General features: G+C 39.5%; 1 protein-coding gene across 1 annotated transcript in view; it reads left to right on the forward strand.

The window, feature by feature from the left end:
• Positions 1-15483, forward strand: part of BAIAP2L1 (BAR/IMD domain containing adaptor protein 2 like 1) — a 92969-nt gene that overhangs the window by 14429 nt on the left and 63057 nt on the right. The window contains exon 2 of the mRNA XM_004774957.3: positions 11511-11586. Within this exon, the coding sequence (XP_004775014.1) occupies positions 11511-11586 (76 nt within the window). The remainder of the gene's footprint in view (positions 1-11510; positions 11587-15483) is intronic.

Below are 15483 nucleotides of genomic sequence, written 5' to 3' on the forward strand. Positions count from 1 at the left end.
TCTTTCACTTAGCATGATCATGTTGTGTATATTGGTACTTTATTCCTTCTTATGGCTGAATAATCATTTATGGATGTACCATGTTCATCTGTTCACTAGTTGGTGGACTTGTTTCTAAGAAGGTGCTTTTTTTCCCCCAGATTTTATTTTACTTTTTTTTATTTTGGGGGAGGGGAGGAGCAGAGGGAGAGGGATGAGCAGACTTTGCATTGAACACCACGCCTGATGTGGGGCCTGATCCCAGGACCCCGAGATTATGACCTGAGCCATAACCAAGAGCCAGTTGCTTAACTGACTAAGCCACCCAGGTGCCCCTAACAAGGTACTTTTTTTTTTTTTTTAAAGACTTTATTTATTGGAGAGAGAAACAGATGATGAGAGAGGACAGGAGCAGGGAGGAGAAGGAGAAACAGGCTACCTGTTTCTGAGCAGGGAGCCTGGTGTGGGACTCGATCCCAGGACTCCAGGACTCCAGCTGAGCCACCCACATGCCCAACATGGTACATTTTTAAGGGCCACATTACTGTGTGATACTTAAAAAGTAATTTAAAAATCAACTTGGAGAGTGAGACGCCTGGGTGGCTCAGTTGGTTAAGCCACTGCCTTTGGCTCAGGTCTTGATACTAGGGTCCTGGGATTGAGTCCCTCATTGCGCTCCTTGCTCAGTGGGGCCTCTGCTTCTCTGTCTCTGCCTGCTCCTCTGCCTCCTTGTGTGCGCGCTCTCTCTCTCTCTGATAAATAAATATGATCTTTAAAAAAAATCAACTTGGAGAAGCATAGGATTAGGAAGGCAAAATTCACAAGGAAAACCCTGACATTTTCAGATTTTGTAAGTTTGTTATGACTTAGTAGTTACAGGGCAGAGCCTTATAGCTTCTGTGACCCTCTGTTGGAGCTGTTATTTTGAGGTAATGAAGTTGCAAGCGGTGTTATCACCTCATGCCTGATTTCCCTAGCTAATTGGCCCACTGGGTCACTGTCTGTTGAGTGTGTTCAGAGGAGCTGAGGGCACATGGTGCAGCCAATTCATCCATGAGCACACGTATCTCTTACAGAACAACGACAGCAGTCATCAAGAGCGGCTGCTGCTGCTGCTGAGTACATTTTGGGCCTTAAATGATCCAGGCACTGTCCTTGATGCTACAGGTCGTCCTTGGGTTTTTATATGCAGCTCCTACTGAGGAGGCAATAAACAAATGTACTGTATCCTGTGAGGTAGTGAACAGCCTTCTGAAGCGAGAGAAGCACGGAGCGGAGGTAGAGAGAAGGGAAGGCGGAGCAGTGTCTCAGAGGTTTGGTGCTGCGGACTGGTGGATGGGTGTCCGGGAAGAGTCTTCAGGCTGAAGGAGAGCAAGTGCAAAATTCCTGTGGTGGGAAATGGGTATGGTCTGTTCCGAGAATAGCCCAGAGGCCATCATGCCTCGGAGCACAGTGACCAGAGGCAGGGGACAGAGTGGCCAGAGTCCAGACCTGCTTAATTATGGGAAATTTCCAGGCTTTGTGCCCTACCCTGCTGTTAAGGATAATGCTCTCGGGGCGCCTGGGTGGCTCAGTCGGTGAAGTGGCTGCCTTCGGCTCAGGTCATGATCCCGGGGTCCTGAGATCGAGCCCTGCATTGGGCTCCCGGCTCATTGGAGGGCCTGCTTCTTCTCCCTCTCTCTCTGCCTGCTGCTCTGCCTACTTGTGCGCATGCGTGCTCTTGCGCGTGTGCTCGCTCTCTCTCTCTCTCTCTCTGTCAAATAAATAAATAAATATATATTTTAAAAGGGTAATGCTCTTTGATAACCTTAATCTATGACAGACAGTTGAGCCTAAAACCGTTGTAATATACGGGTAAACTACCTTTCATGATTTCTCCTCTCCTACTTGGTATTTCCAGTCATTTATACTTTTTTAATGCTGACAGGGAAGCAGTGAAGGTTATTTTACAAAAGGTACTGTTTTTCATTCATCACGTAGGAGGAAAGTATGATGAGTGTTGGTGAGAGTGTGGACAAGGGTACTTTCGTACAGTGGCTGTAGGAGCACACATTGTTGCAGACCCTTTCTCCAAAGAATGTGGTGGTGTCTTTTTTTTTTTTTTTTAAGATTTTATTTATTTGAGAGAGAGTGAGCAAGTGAGGGAGAGAGTGCAAGCGTGCACGGAAAGGGGGGCAGAGTTAGAGGGAGAAACAGACTTCTCGCTGGGTAGGGAGCCCCATACAGGGCTCGATCCTGGGACTCAAGGATTATGACCTGTGCCAAAGGCAGATTCTTAACCAACTGAACCACCCAGATGCCCCTGTTGGAAAAATCTGTCACATACCCTTGCTTCAGCAGTTCTTTGTCTAGGTATTTTCTTCATACCTGTGTGTACAAGGAGACGTGTACAATTTCTTGCCACATAGTTGTAACTTGTAGGCCATCTAAATGCCACTCAGAGGAAATAAACAAATTGGTTTACTTGATTGTGAAGGCTGAGAAGTCTGAAATCTGTAGGGCCGGCTGGCCGGCTAGAAACTGATACTGCAGTCCCCAGGCAGAATGTCATCTTCCTCAGGGAAGCCTTAGTTTTATTCTAACGGCTTTTTGGCTGATTAAATGATGCCTACCCAGATTATTGAGGATAATGCTTAAACTGGTTATAGATGGTAACCACATCTATAGAATTCCTTCACAGCAACACCTACATTAGTATCTAATTGACTGACTGGGTACTATACCCCTGTCATGCAGACTCCTAAGGCTAGCCATCACAATGGGATACCATACAGAAGTTAAATAGTATAGACTAGTCAATATTTAACAAGGTGGACAGGTCTTGGGAATATAACAGTGAATTTTAAAAAAATGTAAGAGTGAAATGTATTATGATACTTGTGTATCATTCCTGACTAAATACTTGTACATATAAAAGTGTAAAATAGTTAGAAAATGAACAGCATTTGTGTGTGTGTGTGTGTGTGTGTATGTGTAAAGATTTTATTTATTTGATAGAGAGACGGGCAGAGAGAGGGGGTGGGGGGAGCAGGCTCCCTGCTGAGCAGAGAGCCCGATGTGGAGCTTGATCCCAGGACCCTGGGATCATGACCTGAGCCAAAGACAGAGGCTTTAAGCCACTGAGCCACCCAGGCGCCCCAATGAACAGCATTCTTAATTGATGGCCCCCTAGGGAGACTTGACTGGGGTGGTTAAAGCATCCTGTGGTTTGGTAATGTTGTTCTGAAGTGTTCTAATTCCTTGATGCTGAAGGAAATCAATATGGTAGTGTTAACCATTATTCCTAGGAGGAATCTTTTTTATTTATTTTTTTTAAAAGAAAGAAGATATTTGTTTGCTTGGGTAGAATTGGTCATTATTGTGTTGCTGCACGATAGTGTGCTGACTCATAAAAAGTCAGGAGTACTATTACAAGAAGTCATCTAAAAAGAAAATATCATAGAGACTCCCGTAATTTCTCACACTAGAATAGTGTTCTGTCATACAGGTATTTTCAGTTCACTTTATTGAACAATCTAGTTCGAGGAATTGTATTGAGTCCTGAGGGATGAGTGCAAAGGTTAGCAGGAAGGCCGCCTGGGCATGACCTGTGGGATCTGATTCAGCAAGGTTTTTAAATTTAGCATCTCAAAGCTTTGGTGTCTCATCCATAAAATGAAGATAATAATAACCATGTTGTTAGGATCTAATGAGACAGCCCATGTAAAATGCTAGGCACAGAGCCTGAAAAATAGTAGCACTCCATAAATGTCAAATGTATCCCACAGGGAAAAAACAAAAGAATAAATTGTTCTCAAATGAGTAAAAGAAATAATAACACCTTCAATTTCCTTCATACCCCGCACTTTTCTAGAGGTTTTTGTATTCATGGTTTCTCTCATCCTGATGTCACACTTCAAGGTAGAATAGCCAGTATCATTTACTTTCATGTTACAGACAGGAAGTGAGGTATCTGGAGACATCTGTGGAAATGGGAATGTTCATCCTTTTGAAGAGTTGACTAATATTTTAAACTTTTGTCTTGGAATATTAATTATTACAGTCGATTCAGTGTGCACGGATTGTCAAGTGCTTGGAAGAGCACATCAGTGTTCCATAAATACTTATTATCTCATTGTATCTTTATACCCCTCATGAGATCCAAATGATCATTATTTACATTTTATAGAGGAGGAGATTGAGGCTTAGCAAGGTAGTGATGTGATTAGCTCAGGGTTTTTTTTCCTTTTATTCTCCAAAGTTTTTTTCATCGCATGTTCCCCTGGCCCATTACTACTGGGATGGCAGGTTACAAATGATAGATAATACAAATTGATACATACTGCAAGTTGATAGCTAGTAGCATAGATGGATAATACAGATTGAAGAAGAACCCAAACACTATTCACATTTGGCTGATAAGCATTTTTGTGTTTTATGAATTTGAAGCTTGAGTACTTCTGCTGTAACTTAATACTTCAAACCAAACATCTCTGTTGTCTTATTTTCCTTTACTTGGCTTATGCTCCCCATTCAAGATGGGTATGAAAAATAGGACTCCTCTGACCATCTGCTAGCCCATAAGCAGATGCTTTATTTCCAAATTTACTCACTAATATTTTCCCTAAAGGCAGGGGGTATAATCAAATACTGATGATAGTCCAGGAACAGCAGCTTCCAACAACACAAGGAAGTCTTGAAGAAGTAAGATTTTCTACAAATGATGCCTATCTAGAAGTATTCTCAAACAGTTAATCCTTATTAACAGATAATCTTGTCACATGAAATTTAGAATGCGTCCTGATTAATTTAAGCATTTGCTACTGCTGGATTAATTTGTATGAGATTGTATAGAATAAAATAATATGGGAAATTTCAAGGATAAATGTTACCAGAAGCGCATTAAAACTCTTAGAGATTCTTAAATCACTTTTAAAAGCTTATTCCAGTGTAAATATTACCCACATTTTTCAAATGAGAAAAATAAAGCACTGAAGTAGCAAATAATTTGTTCTTGGTCATGTAGAGAATTGGAAAAAGGAATGTAAAGAAACCAGTTCTCAGAAATTAAAAGTCAGCTCAGTTTAACTATCTGGCTAGTCATAATTGTATTAATTTGTGCTTCATAGTCTGTAGTTCCCTACTGGTAAAGGTAATAATTTTTCAAAAATGAAAGAAAAATGTGAATGGTGAGGAAGTTAAAGCCGTCATGAGATCGCATAATTATGTTTAAAATTATAATGTGTTGGTCTACAGGAAGCAGAGGAAAAAAGCGCGAGATAAACGGACCAACTAGAAATCTAGCGGAAAGTGCCTTCTAGGTTCTGAATGGTCTATTTCTCAACATTTTATTTGGAACAGCTAATCGTTAGTTCTCCAGTCCTGCTGATTAAACCTAGAACCAACTCTTCTTCATAGGAGACTCAACACAAGTAGAACAGTGATGTCGCCAGGTGTTTTAGTTTAGACTACCCATATTGCTCTCTGAATGGAAATGAAACCCATTCTGGTTGAAACTGGTTTGGCAAATTACCCTCCTTGCCAGGCAAGAACGGGTAAAATACATACGAAGCTTTTGCTTTGATTATAACAAAATAGTGTTGTTTCTTGGACCATTAGTACCTTTTATAATTTATTTTGTTTTTGTACTTTGTATCTTAGACCTTTTATTCTTAGTGCCAAATCTACATTAAAATGGATTTGTTTATTATTACTGGTGATTTTCTTTAAATCCTAGGCTATAAAAAAATTGGGCTCTTAATAAGCCTTAACAGAGCATATGACCTTTGACCCAACAGCTGCCTCCTTTAAAAAAAGGTGGGGGGGACCCATTCAGTTCACAAAGATAGCCACTGCTACTTATAAAACTTTACAGACCGTGGAATTCAAAGGCAGACTGCTTTTTTGTTCTTGGATTTAAAAATACATGTACTTGAGCTAAAATAACTAGATTAATGGCCAAGAGCCAGGGTAGAGATGGATTTTCCACTGTTCAAAGGAGCCAGAGTTTCCAGGGGAAAAAATTTCCGTAGCTAAAACTAAATAATAAGGAATTGAAGTATATGTTGAACTTTCAAGCTTAAAAACTTGTATTTTTCTCTGAAGCTTATTGTAGTCCCATGTTTTAGTAGTTAACTTTTTTTTTCTCCAGTAGCATCATTGGGATAGTGGATTATGCTTGGTGTTAACTTTGGAAGTTCTCATTAATTCATTGTTTTTCATATTTTAAGATAGGACTTGCATGTAAGCATTTCAAGAATAATATCAAGAAACCAAATTATATTTTCCCCTTATTTGGGTACGCTGAACTAAGAATAATCTTAACACAGATCTAGGGTTATTTTTATGACTGCTTATATGCTAGTAAGGGGGTTAGCTCTGTATCTGTTTCCTTATATTCTTATCCACTTATCCACTGAGATAAATTAAAAAAATTTTTTTTAAAGTTTTATCTTTTAATTAAAACTTACGTTCTCGGGGCGCCTGGGTGGCTCAGTGGGTTGAGCCGCTGCCTTCGGCTCAGGTCATGATCTCAGGGTCCTGGGATCGAGTCCCGCATCGGGCTCTCTGCTCAGCAGGGAGCCTGTTTCCTCCTCTCTCTCTGTCTGCCTGCCTCTCTGCCTACTTGTGATCTCTCTCTGTCAAATAAATAAATAAAATCTTTAAAAAAAAAAAAAAACTTACGTTCTCAACATCAAGACTTGGTCTTGTAAGATTATTATAAGAATTTTTTAAAAGAGATATTTGAAAAGTAGTTTTATCTTTTTATTAAAAAGTAATTATTTTCTAATGAAGTTACTAGATTTTAGATAATTTTTTTAAAAGATTTTATTTATTTATTTGATAGAGAGAGATCACAAGTAGTCAGAGAGACAGGCAGAGAGAGAGAGGGGAGGAAGCAGGTTCCATGCTGAGCAGAGAGCCTGATGCGAGACTCGATCCCAGGACCCTGAGATCACGACCTGAGCCGAAGGCAGTGGCTTAACCCACTGAGCCACCCAGGCACCCCTGAAGTTACTAGATTTTAAAAAATTACTGAAACTCATATATTGCTGATGGGAATGTAAAATGGCACAAGCACTCAGAGAAATAGTTCAACAGTTTCTTAGAAAGTTGAACATACAGCTACCATGTGACACAACAGTTGAACTCCTAGATATTTATCCTGGAAATATGAACACTTATGTTCACAGAAAAGCCCGTATGTGATTGTCCATGTCGGGTTTATTTGCAGCTGCAAAAGACTGTAAACAACTGAAATATTCAGTGGCCAAATGTATAAATCGTGATACATTCATGCTATGGAGTATTACCAGCCCAAAAAGGGGATAAACTACTGATAACTCCCAGCAACTTGGATGGCTCTTATGGACATTGTGCTGAGTGAAAAAAGCCAGTCTCAAAGGTCACATTCTGTATGATTCCATTTATATAACATTCTCACAATGACAATTACGGTGATTGAGATCAGTGGTTGCCAGGACTGTTGAGGGTGTGGCTATAGAGGTGTAACATGAGGGAGGTCATTGTGCTAATGGAATATTTCTATAACTGTGATGATGCTTAAATCTGTATATGTGGTAAGATTTCATGGGAACAATGCACCCGCTCCCCCAAATGAGTGACACAAAAACCAGTAAATGCAATAAAGTCTGTAGTTTAGCTAGTAAGTTTTGACCATTGTGAATATCCTGGTGTTGATACTGTACTCTGTTATATAAGTTACATTTAGAGGAAGCCTACCTGAGAATTCTGTGAAGTTTTTACAACCTCTTGTGAATGTTAAATGATTTCAAAATAAGCTGAAAACAAAAGAGGGAATTGAGAAAAGATGATGGACATAGCTGCTGTAGCCACAGGTCCCTGTGATCAGGTATTGAGCCTTACCATCTCACAGAGAGACTGGTAGAGGAGTCCTCCTTGGCTTTGGGGCTTTATGGCTGTTGGTCGTGAATGGGGCTCAGACAAGGGGCTCTGAAAACATGGGATAGATGGACTGCCAGTTGAGCAAAGCAGATTGACCATTTTCCCCCCTTTTTCTTCTAAGAATACATTGAATTGACAGCAACGGATCTTGAAAAAGAGATGGGGGTACCATAAACCCATGGTGTTAAGGCTTGAAGAAGACTTGAAGAAGACTTAGCAGTTGATAAAAGACCTAAGAAGATTTGGGGTGATAGAAAATGGACAGAGGGGTGGTAGCTGCCTTAAGAAAACCTAAAGAATCTGCAGTGGGAGAACTGATGGAGGCTGAGCCATTCATCCCCAGAGGCTGAGGAGCAGTCCCACGGAAGGTGGGGATGGAGGGACACCCAGGGCTAGAGTAGGAGTTACACAGTTTGGTTAAACTGCTAATTTTCCTTTCCTACCCCAACCACCAGTACTACCAGCATCTCCCTCTGCCTGGCAGACTGGAGATTTAAACTTAGGATATGTTGGATCAAAGGAGTTCTCCATGTGGAAACACCAGCAGGAGGCAATAAACCCTGGAGTTGGAGTAGAGAGGAGGGGAGTTCAGTAAAAATCATTCCAGTAAACTGGAATTCCCAATCCACTCCCCTTCGTGATGGGGAAGGCTGATCCGGTGATTTGCCTCTTCCCCTATTCTTAACAGAAAATGAGAAACTTCTCTGAAGAGACTCAGTGGACCCTGGTTACTGTCACAGGGCCCGTTTCTCTATAGCTGATTTGTCCAGTCACTCCAAATGAACCTGCTAGTCAACAACCACCTTTTGTTTATACCCACACCCACACCCACACGCTTCAAGCCACCATTCTAGGGCTTTACTCTTAAATACGAACTGGCAATCAGGTATCACCAGATGTTTGAAAGCCTCCAACATAAAAGACAGATGGATACCAAACAGTGAAAAGAAATAATCAGGAGATAATATGGGAAACTGGAAGATATTACTTTCAGTTTATTCAGATTAGAGACAATATTCACAAAACAAGAACAGGATGCTTTTAAAAAGGAATAACCAGGGGTGCCTGGTTAACTTGGTTGGTTAAGCATCCAATTCTGGGTTTCAGTTCAGGTCATGATCTCATGGGTCGTGGAACTGAGCCCTGCACTGGACTCCACACTCAGCAGGAGAGTCTGCTTGAACTTTCTTTCCTTCTGACCCTTCCCCTGCTCTCATGCTCACTCACTTCTCAAATAAATCCTGAAGAGAAATGGGGGTGGGGGACGGGAGAATAACTAAAAACTCTGAAAGAGCCCTAGTGGGGACTCTGCTCAAGATTCTGTCTCTCCTCCCTCCGCCCCTGCCTGCTCTTGCATGCACTCCCTGCCTCCCTCCCTCCCTCTCCCCAGAATAAATACATCTTAAAAATAAAATAACATAATAAGAGTTGGTATGTGAAGTTACCTGTCAGAAATGGGGAAATAAAAGTGGAAAATTAGAGAAAAAAGAAGTGATTAGAGAAGAAATCAGGATATGTAAAATATTCATCAGAATTCCAGAAATTAGGGAGAGAGAAGAAACAAAATAGGAACATTTTTCAGGCCTAAAGGATGTAATTTTTTTTTATATGGAAGAGGTGAATCAAGTGCCTAATAAAATAAATGAAAAAAATTCCCACACCAAGACAGACCATTATGTAGTATACAGGGCTTCCAAAAATAAGCATCTCCCTACAAAGTTCTATACAGAGGAAGAAGAAATGATGGCTGACTTCTCAATAGCAAAATTGGATGTTAAAAATAGTGAGGCAATATCTTTAAAATTCTAAAAGAGAATCACTTGAGCTCTGTAATACTCTACCCAGCGAAATATTAATCAAATGTCAAGGTAAAGGTAATTTCAGACACATGGGGACTCAAATTTATCTCTTATGCATCATTTCTTAGGTTGCTCTTGGAGAATGATCTCCAGCAAATAGGAATAAATGAAGAGAGAGGAAGGTGTGGAGTCCAGCTAATGAGAGTTCTAACACAGGGGATCGGAAAGGGATATATAAAGGTAACAGCGTGGCAGGGACAGTCAGGCCAGACTGAGCAAGAGGACAGAGTCCTTGGACGAAGTTCTGGGGGAAAATGGAATGGAAGCTTAGCTGATAACTTTGTGCGTTAACTTTGTGCGTTGAGAAATACTGATAGACTTCTGCTAGATGTGATAGAGCATGTGGAAAAATTTAAGGTGTATTCATGGAAAACTAAGCTAGGAGGAGGGGGATGAAATGATTGTTAATCCCAAGAGAAACAATGACTGTACCAAGAAAGGAAACCTAATCCTTAGTACATTCCTTTCATTGTATGACCGATATTTACAAAATCGTAATAACCCTATCAATTTACCAGGAAATTGCTGTTTAATTATGTAGGAAGGATTGAAGTAGGGGATGTGGGGTGGTGTGGAGAGCTGACTGTAGTAGAAAGCCAGTGGTTATCATCCAAAATTTGAAAAATCAAGAATATTATCCCAAACTTTGGAAATAAATACAAGAATAGCAGGTTAGTTGAAAGTGCTCTTGGGAGTAAGTTCAGGTTTGAGGGAAGGTTGAGCCTGGGGTTGTTTTTCATGATAAGCCTTTATCACTATTTGATAAAATAAGTTATTATGTTCTCTCTGTACTGATTTATAAAGGAGAACCTTTTTATCCAGGAGAGCATGTATATCAAGTATCTGCCTCTTTGAATGTTGGGTATTTTTCATTTTTTTTATTGCTTGGTCCTCTACAAACAGGGTTCACATTTTGAGGGGGTGTGTAAGGAGACTTGAGTGGTGTGCCTGGAATGATTAATACTGTGAAGCTCATTATTCGTAGGTGTAATGTATTTGTAGATACATTCATTTGCCATGTGTTCTAAGTCAAGAAGACAGAGCCCATAAGAATGATCTATTGTGTCTACTTTGATTTAGGATATTTTAAGTTTAGAACAACTGTCTAAATTATTGCCTGTCTCAGTACTTACCATAGTATTTGTCTCGATGTTTATGACTTTATAGTGCTACAGGAATGACACTTTTAGAAATGAAAACCATAACATTTTCACAGCTATGACATCATGAAATCCAGGAGAAGGAAACCGTCCCTTCCCATCTACTGTGTGCATAGGACCTACCACTTGGTGGTTACTACATGAGTACTTAATGAATGAACAAGATCTCTTAGAAATTTCTGTTCAATTGATAACCAAGGCATTGCTCATATAATTAAGTTCCAATCATGTGCACCTGTTTTTAACACTAGCCCGACAACCATTAACCTACATAAAACCCAAAGGAAGCATCAGCTTCTGGGTGCATAGTCCCAGTAGGGTATGCTTGTAGGTATGCATGTCTGCTGCTTGCTCTATTTACAGTAGGTTCTAGGCAGCCCTTGGGCAATGGAAAACTGCCAGGATTACACATGCCTTGCTGGTGTAAGAACCCTGTTCCATCCGTAAGGAAATATATGCTCTTTATTATTTCGGAATAAACGTTCATGGCTTTGTAGACTGTACTGTCAAGCATACATAGGTATCCCAGGCTGTGTAGTGACAGAATCTAAAAATTATTTGATGTACTGTTTGCTTACTTTATTAATTTGTTTGTTTTATTTGTCAGAATGTTATGGAGCAGTTCAATCCTGGGCTACGAAATTTAATAAACCTAGGAAAAAATTATGAAAAAGCTGTTAATGGTAAGTCTCTTTTTTGAATTTATAAATATAGTGCACATATAAAAACCATTCAGATGATATTTTACTTATTTTGAAGTGCTTAATAGCGAAATTTTAAAATATCTTTAAGTTGGTAGAAATTATTTAATTTTATAGAAGTTTACAATGATAGGATATTAGTGTATTTGAAATGAATAAAAGGAAGACGATGGAACAGTCTTTTGACTGTTGTGATACATTTAATGATCAAATCAGGTTATTGATGTAACTCAGTATTTTATATCATTACCGTCAATATGTTTTCCACTTTGCTAAACAAATTCTTTGTGAACTAATAACATATGAAATGTGTACTTAAAATATTTATTAGTATTTTGTAGCAGAGGAATTGTTATCTTTATAAAGAATTTCTTGCCTTTGGGTGTATAACTTTTGATAGTGATATCAGCGCATTTTTATCCTGAATGGAAAAACATCTAAATTAAAGGTTGAACTTAGATTCTCATTTCAAAATGAGTGCTTCCTATAAAATGAATTCAAGCATTTGCTATTGTCTCTCTTTGTGAACCAAACTTGTTTGCTAGTTTCAGGAGGTTTCATTTGAGAAAGCTGACCTGCATCTACACATGCATTTCCCTACTAGAAGGTGAATGTTATCAATGATCACCTTAAAGACTTGAGATGCTAATAATCACCAAATTCTAACATGGTCAAAACAATTCTCCTTATGTAACAAGCATCACCCCCAAAATATTCAGACCCCAGTTTCACCCTCTACCCTGGTTCACTAAGACCACCAAGTAACGTGAATAAATTTAGTTTCCAACAGTTGTAGATTTGAACACTTCAGATCAGGTTTTGTGTCTTTTATGTATAGCTTGTTTCTCCTCTTCACCATGGCCCACTTTTGGCTGCTCCCTCTTGAAATTTTGAGAATAAACCCCTGACCTTACACACCCTGAGCATAAGCGTGCCCCAGGAAAAGGGGGTATTGTAGCTAGACTTCGATTGACAGGTGTCCAGTTGTCATAGTCATAGAAAAGTAAAGTGCTTATTTACTATCTTGTGCAGTATCAGTGATTTTTATAGGTAACCCCTCATCCCTTCAAAGAACAGGACGGAGACTTGTTTTAGAATTCTTGCACAGCTGACTCTCCCTTGATGACTGCTTAGTCACAAGGCCACAAAGTCATTGCCTTAGATGCCCGTGTGAAGGAAATCACCATGACCTGCAGTGTTTTGTTTGCTTTTTTTTTTTTTTTTTCTTTCTAGCACTTGCTACCTCTCTGAGGCAGTTTTATAAGGTGACTCAAGGACTTGCCAGCAGCTTAGTCTCTGGCTAACTAACAAGGCTTTTCCCCAAAGGGACTATTCTGTACTTGTAAAGTATTTCCAGGTTTTTTTTTGTTTTGTTTTTGTTTGTTTGTTTTTTTGCAGGCCATCTGTTTTTTACTGAAGCCATTGAGAAATCAAGATGAATTTGTAAAGTCCTTATTAAGAATTTGTAGCATAGTTTAGGATGCCAGATGTGCAGTCAGCCCTTAGGTCATAAATCAAGACAATACGCAGAGCTAACAAAGAGCTAACAAAGAGCGTGGAATGAGCAGTGTCACAGAAATTTGAATAGTGAAGGTTGGTAGGAAATAGAGCAGGCAGTGGGCCTTGCAGGAGCTGTGCTAGCTGACAAATGTTAGGTTTCAGGCAGAAAAGACCTCATCCAAGCCTAGATCTGAGGTCCACACTGGCATGGGTGGGAAGCTGTTGGGAAATAGTAAAATGCAAGTGGAGTAGGGTCAGGTTCTTAATGCATTTGAATGCAGCGTCAGTTACCTGTTGTCAAGTTATCAAGGGTCCCTAACTTGGTGGCCTAAGACAACAATAGTTTATTATTTCTCAAGGTCCTGTAAAGGCAGTGCAGGTCTCTAGCCCCAGGGGTTCCATCCTACAGCTGTAGTCAGCCAGGGATGCTGGACTCCTTCCCTCCCTCTTGGGGGCATAGCAGGCTGTTGCAAGAACGCAGACACCTGAGGGAGTTATGCTTGCTGGCATCCCACTGGCAAGTCAGGTGACCAAGCCACCCATTAATATGTAGGTGACTACAAAGGTTGGGAATTCTGTGAGTTGTGGTTTATTGAAGGCCATTACTGTACAAATCTATCATGAACTCTGTGGCGTATGGGCTTACACTATGGGCAGTGTAAGTGGAGGCTATTAAAAGTTTTGATCAGAATTGTAACCTAAACAAATTATATCTTAAAAAGTTATCTGGCAGAAGTATATAGATTAGATTGGTGTATTATTTGGTCAGCCACTAAAATAGAACAAATATGCTTTGTTTCCTTAAGACAACAAATGATAGAAACTCTTAATGTATTCACAAAGTGGGGATGGCAAAATTATGAAAATATTGTTTGCTTCTTTATTAAGTTCTGGATAAATTATATAGTTTTTAAAGTTAACTCCACTTTATGGTAATAGCAAGAGTATTTTGCCATTCTGTGGTTAGTTTTAAACATAAGTCATCAGTTAATGAAAAATGTCGGTGTAATGTGTGAAGGCAAACCAAAAATTTTGTTTATATATTGTGTAAACCTTTATGCTGTTCTCCCACTGATCTGCTTTTCAGCTTTATCAGTATCTTAAAATTTTTCACATTAAAATATTGCACATATTAGCTTGACAGTTTATTGGCTACCCACCTTGTTTTTAGGTGGAGTCTTCTCTTTTTCTCTTCTAGCTGAGATCAGAGAGTCAAAAAGCACTATAAGTTAGAACTGAGGAGGAGACCTTTGCTGGAGTTTCACGCACTCCCTTCAATTTGCCACTGACCTTGGGCATGTCCCAACTTATCTCCACTCCACTCTCCTTCATGAAACAGGGTGATAGTACCACTGACCAACATCTTCATATTCTTGAAGAACTTAACTAATGGCATGGAAGGTCCACACAAATGCTACTTGTTATTGTTCTTTTTTACAATTATACTTTAAGGTTATTCTCAGACTTCTGAAATAACTGTATAATAGAGTGTTAGAGTTGTTAAACTTGTACACATATAGTAAAGCCATAACATCTGTAACTTTTTAACTCAACAAGAAATGCTGAAATGGATGAATTTGCCATGAAAATACTACTTTTTTGGCCAGTAATATCTTCAGCTGGACTTGTATATAATTCTGTGACCTCCCCCTTTTTATACTTGAAATGCCTTTTTAATTCACCATTTTAAAACAATACCCATCATAAAATAGGGGGAAAGCAGTTGGTTTGGCCTCTGGTTTTCTTCACAGTAAAAGGAAAGGAATCTTAGAGATTCTTAAGGGCTCTTTTAGCTCCAAAATTCTGTGTTTTTCAAAGTTCATCTTTGAGTGAAGTAAAACAAATTTTCTTCAAAATCACCCTAAATAGGCTAGGTCTTGCTGAAAAGCCTGGTTGTTGTAAAATGAAAGAAGGAATTCGTATTAATAACTTTTTTATTTGTTTGTTCAGTGGTCATGCTATTAAGACATTTTATTTTATTTTTATTTTTTTAAGATTTTATTTATTTATTTGACAGAGAGATCATAAGTAGGCAGAGAGGCAGGCGGGGTGGTGGGGGGAAGCAGGCTCCCCACCAAGCAGAGAGCCTGATGCGGGGCTCAATCCGAGGACCCTGAGATCATGACCTGAACCGAAGGTAGAGGCTTAACACACTGAGCCACCCAGGCGTCCCATTAAAACATGTTATAAATGACCATCCTTTGTTTGAGAAAGGATAGCTACCTTGCCCAAGGAAGTCATGCCATTAGAAGTGAAGGTGGAATTCAAACTCAGGTTTCTCTTGCCCTCAGTTCCTCTCCCCAAAGAAAAAGAAAGGAAAAGAAAAATCAAAAACAGATTTTTGTACCTTATAATATAGTCATCAAATCAGTTTGAAAG

The sequence above is a fragment of the Mustela putorius genome, unplaced genomic scaffold, assembly GCF_011764305.1.
Source record: "Mustela putorius furo isolate JIRA1106 unplaced genomic scaffold, ASM1176430v1.1 tig00000139_pilon_pilon_pilon, whole genome shotgun sequence".
NCBI lineage: Eukaryota > Metazoa > Chordata > Mammalia > Carnivora > Mustelidae > Mustela > Mustela putorius.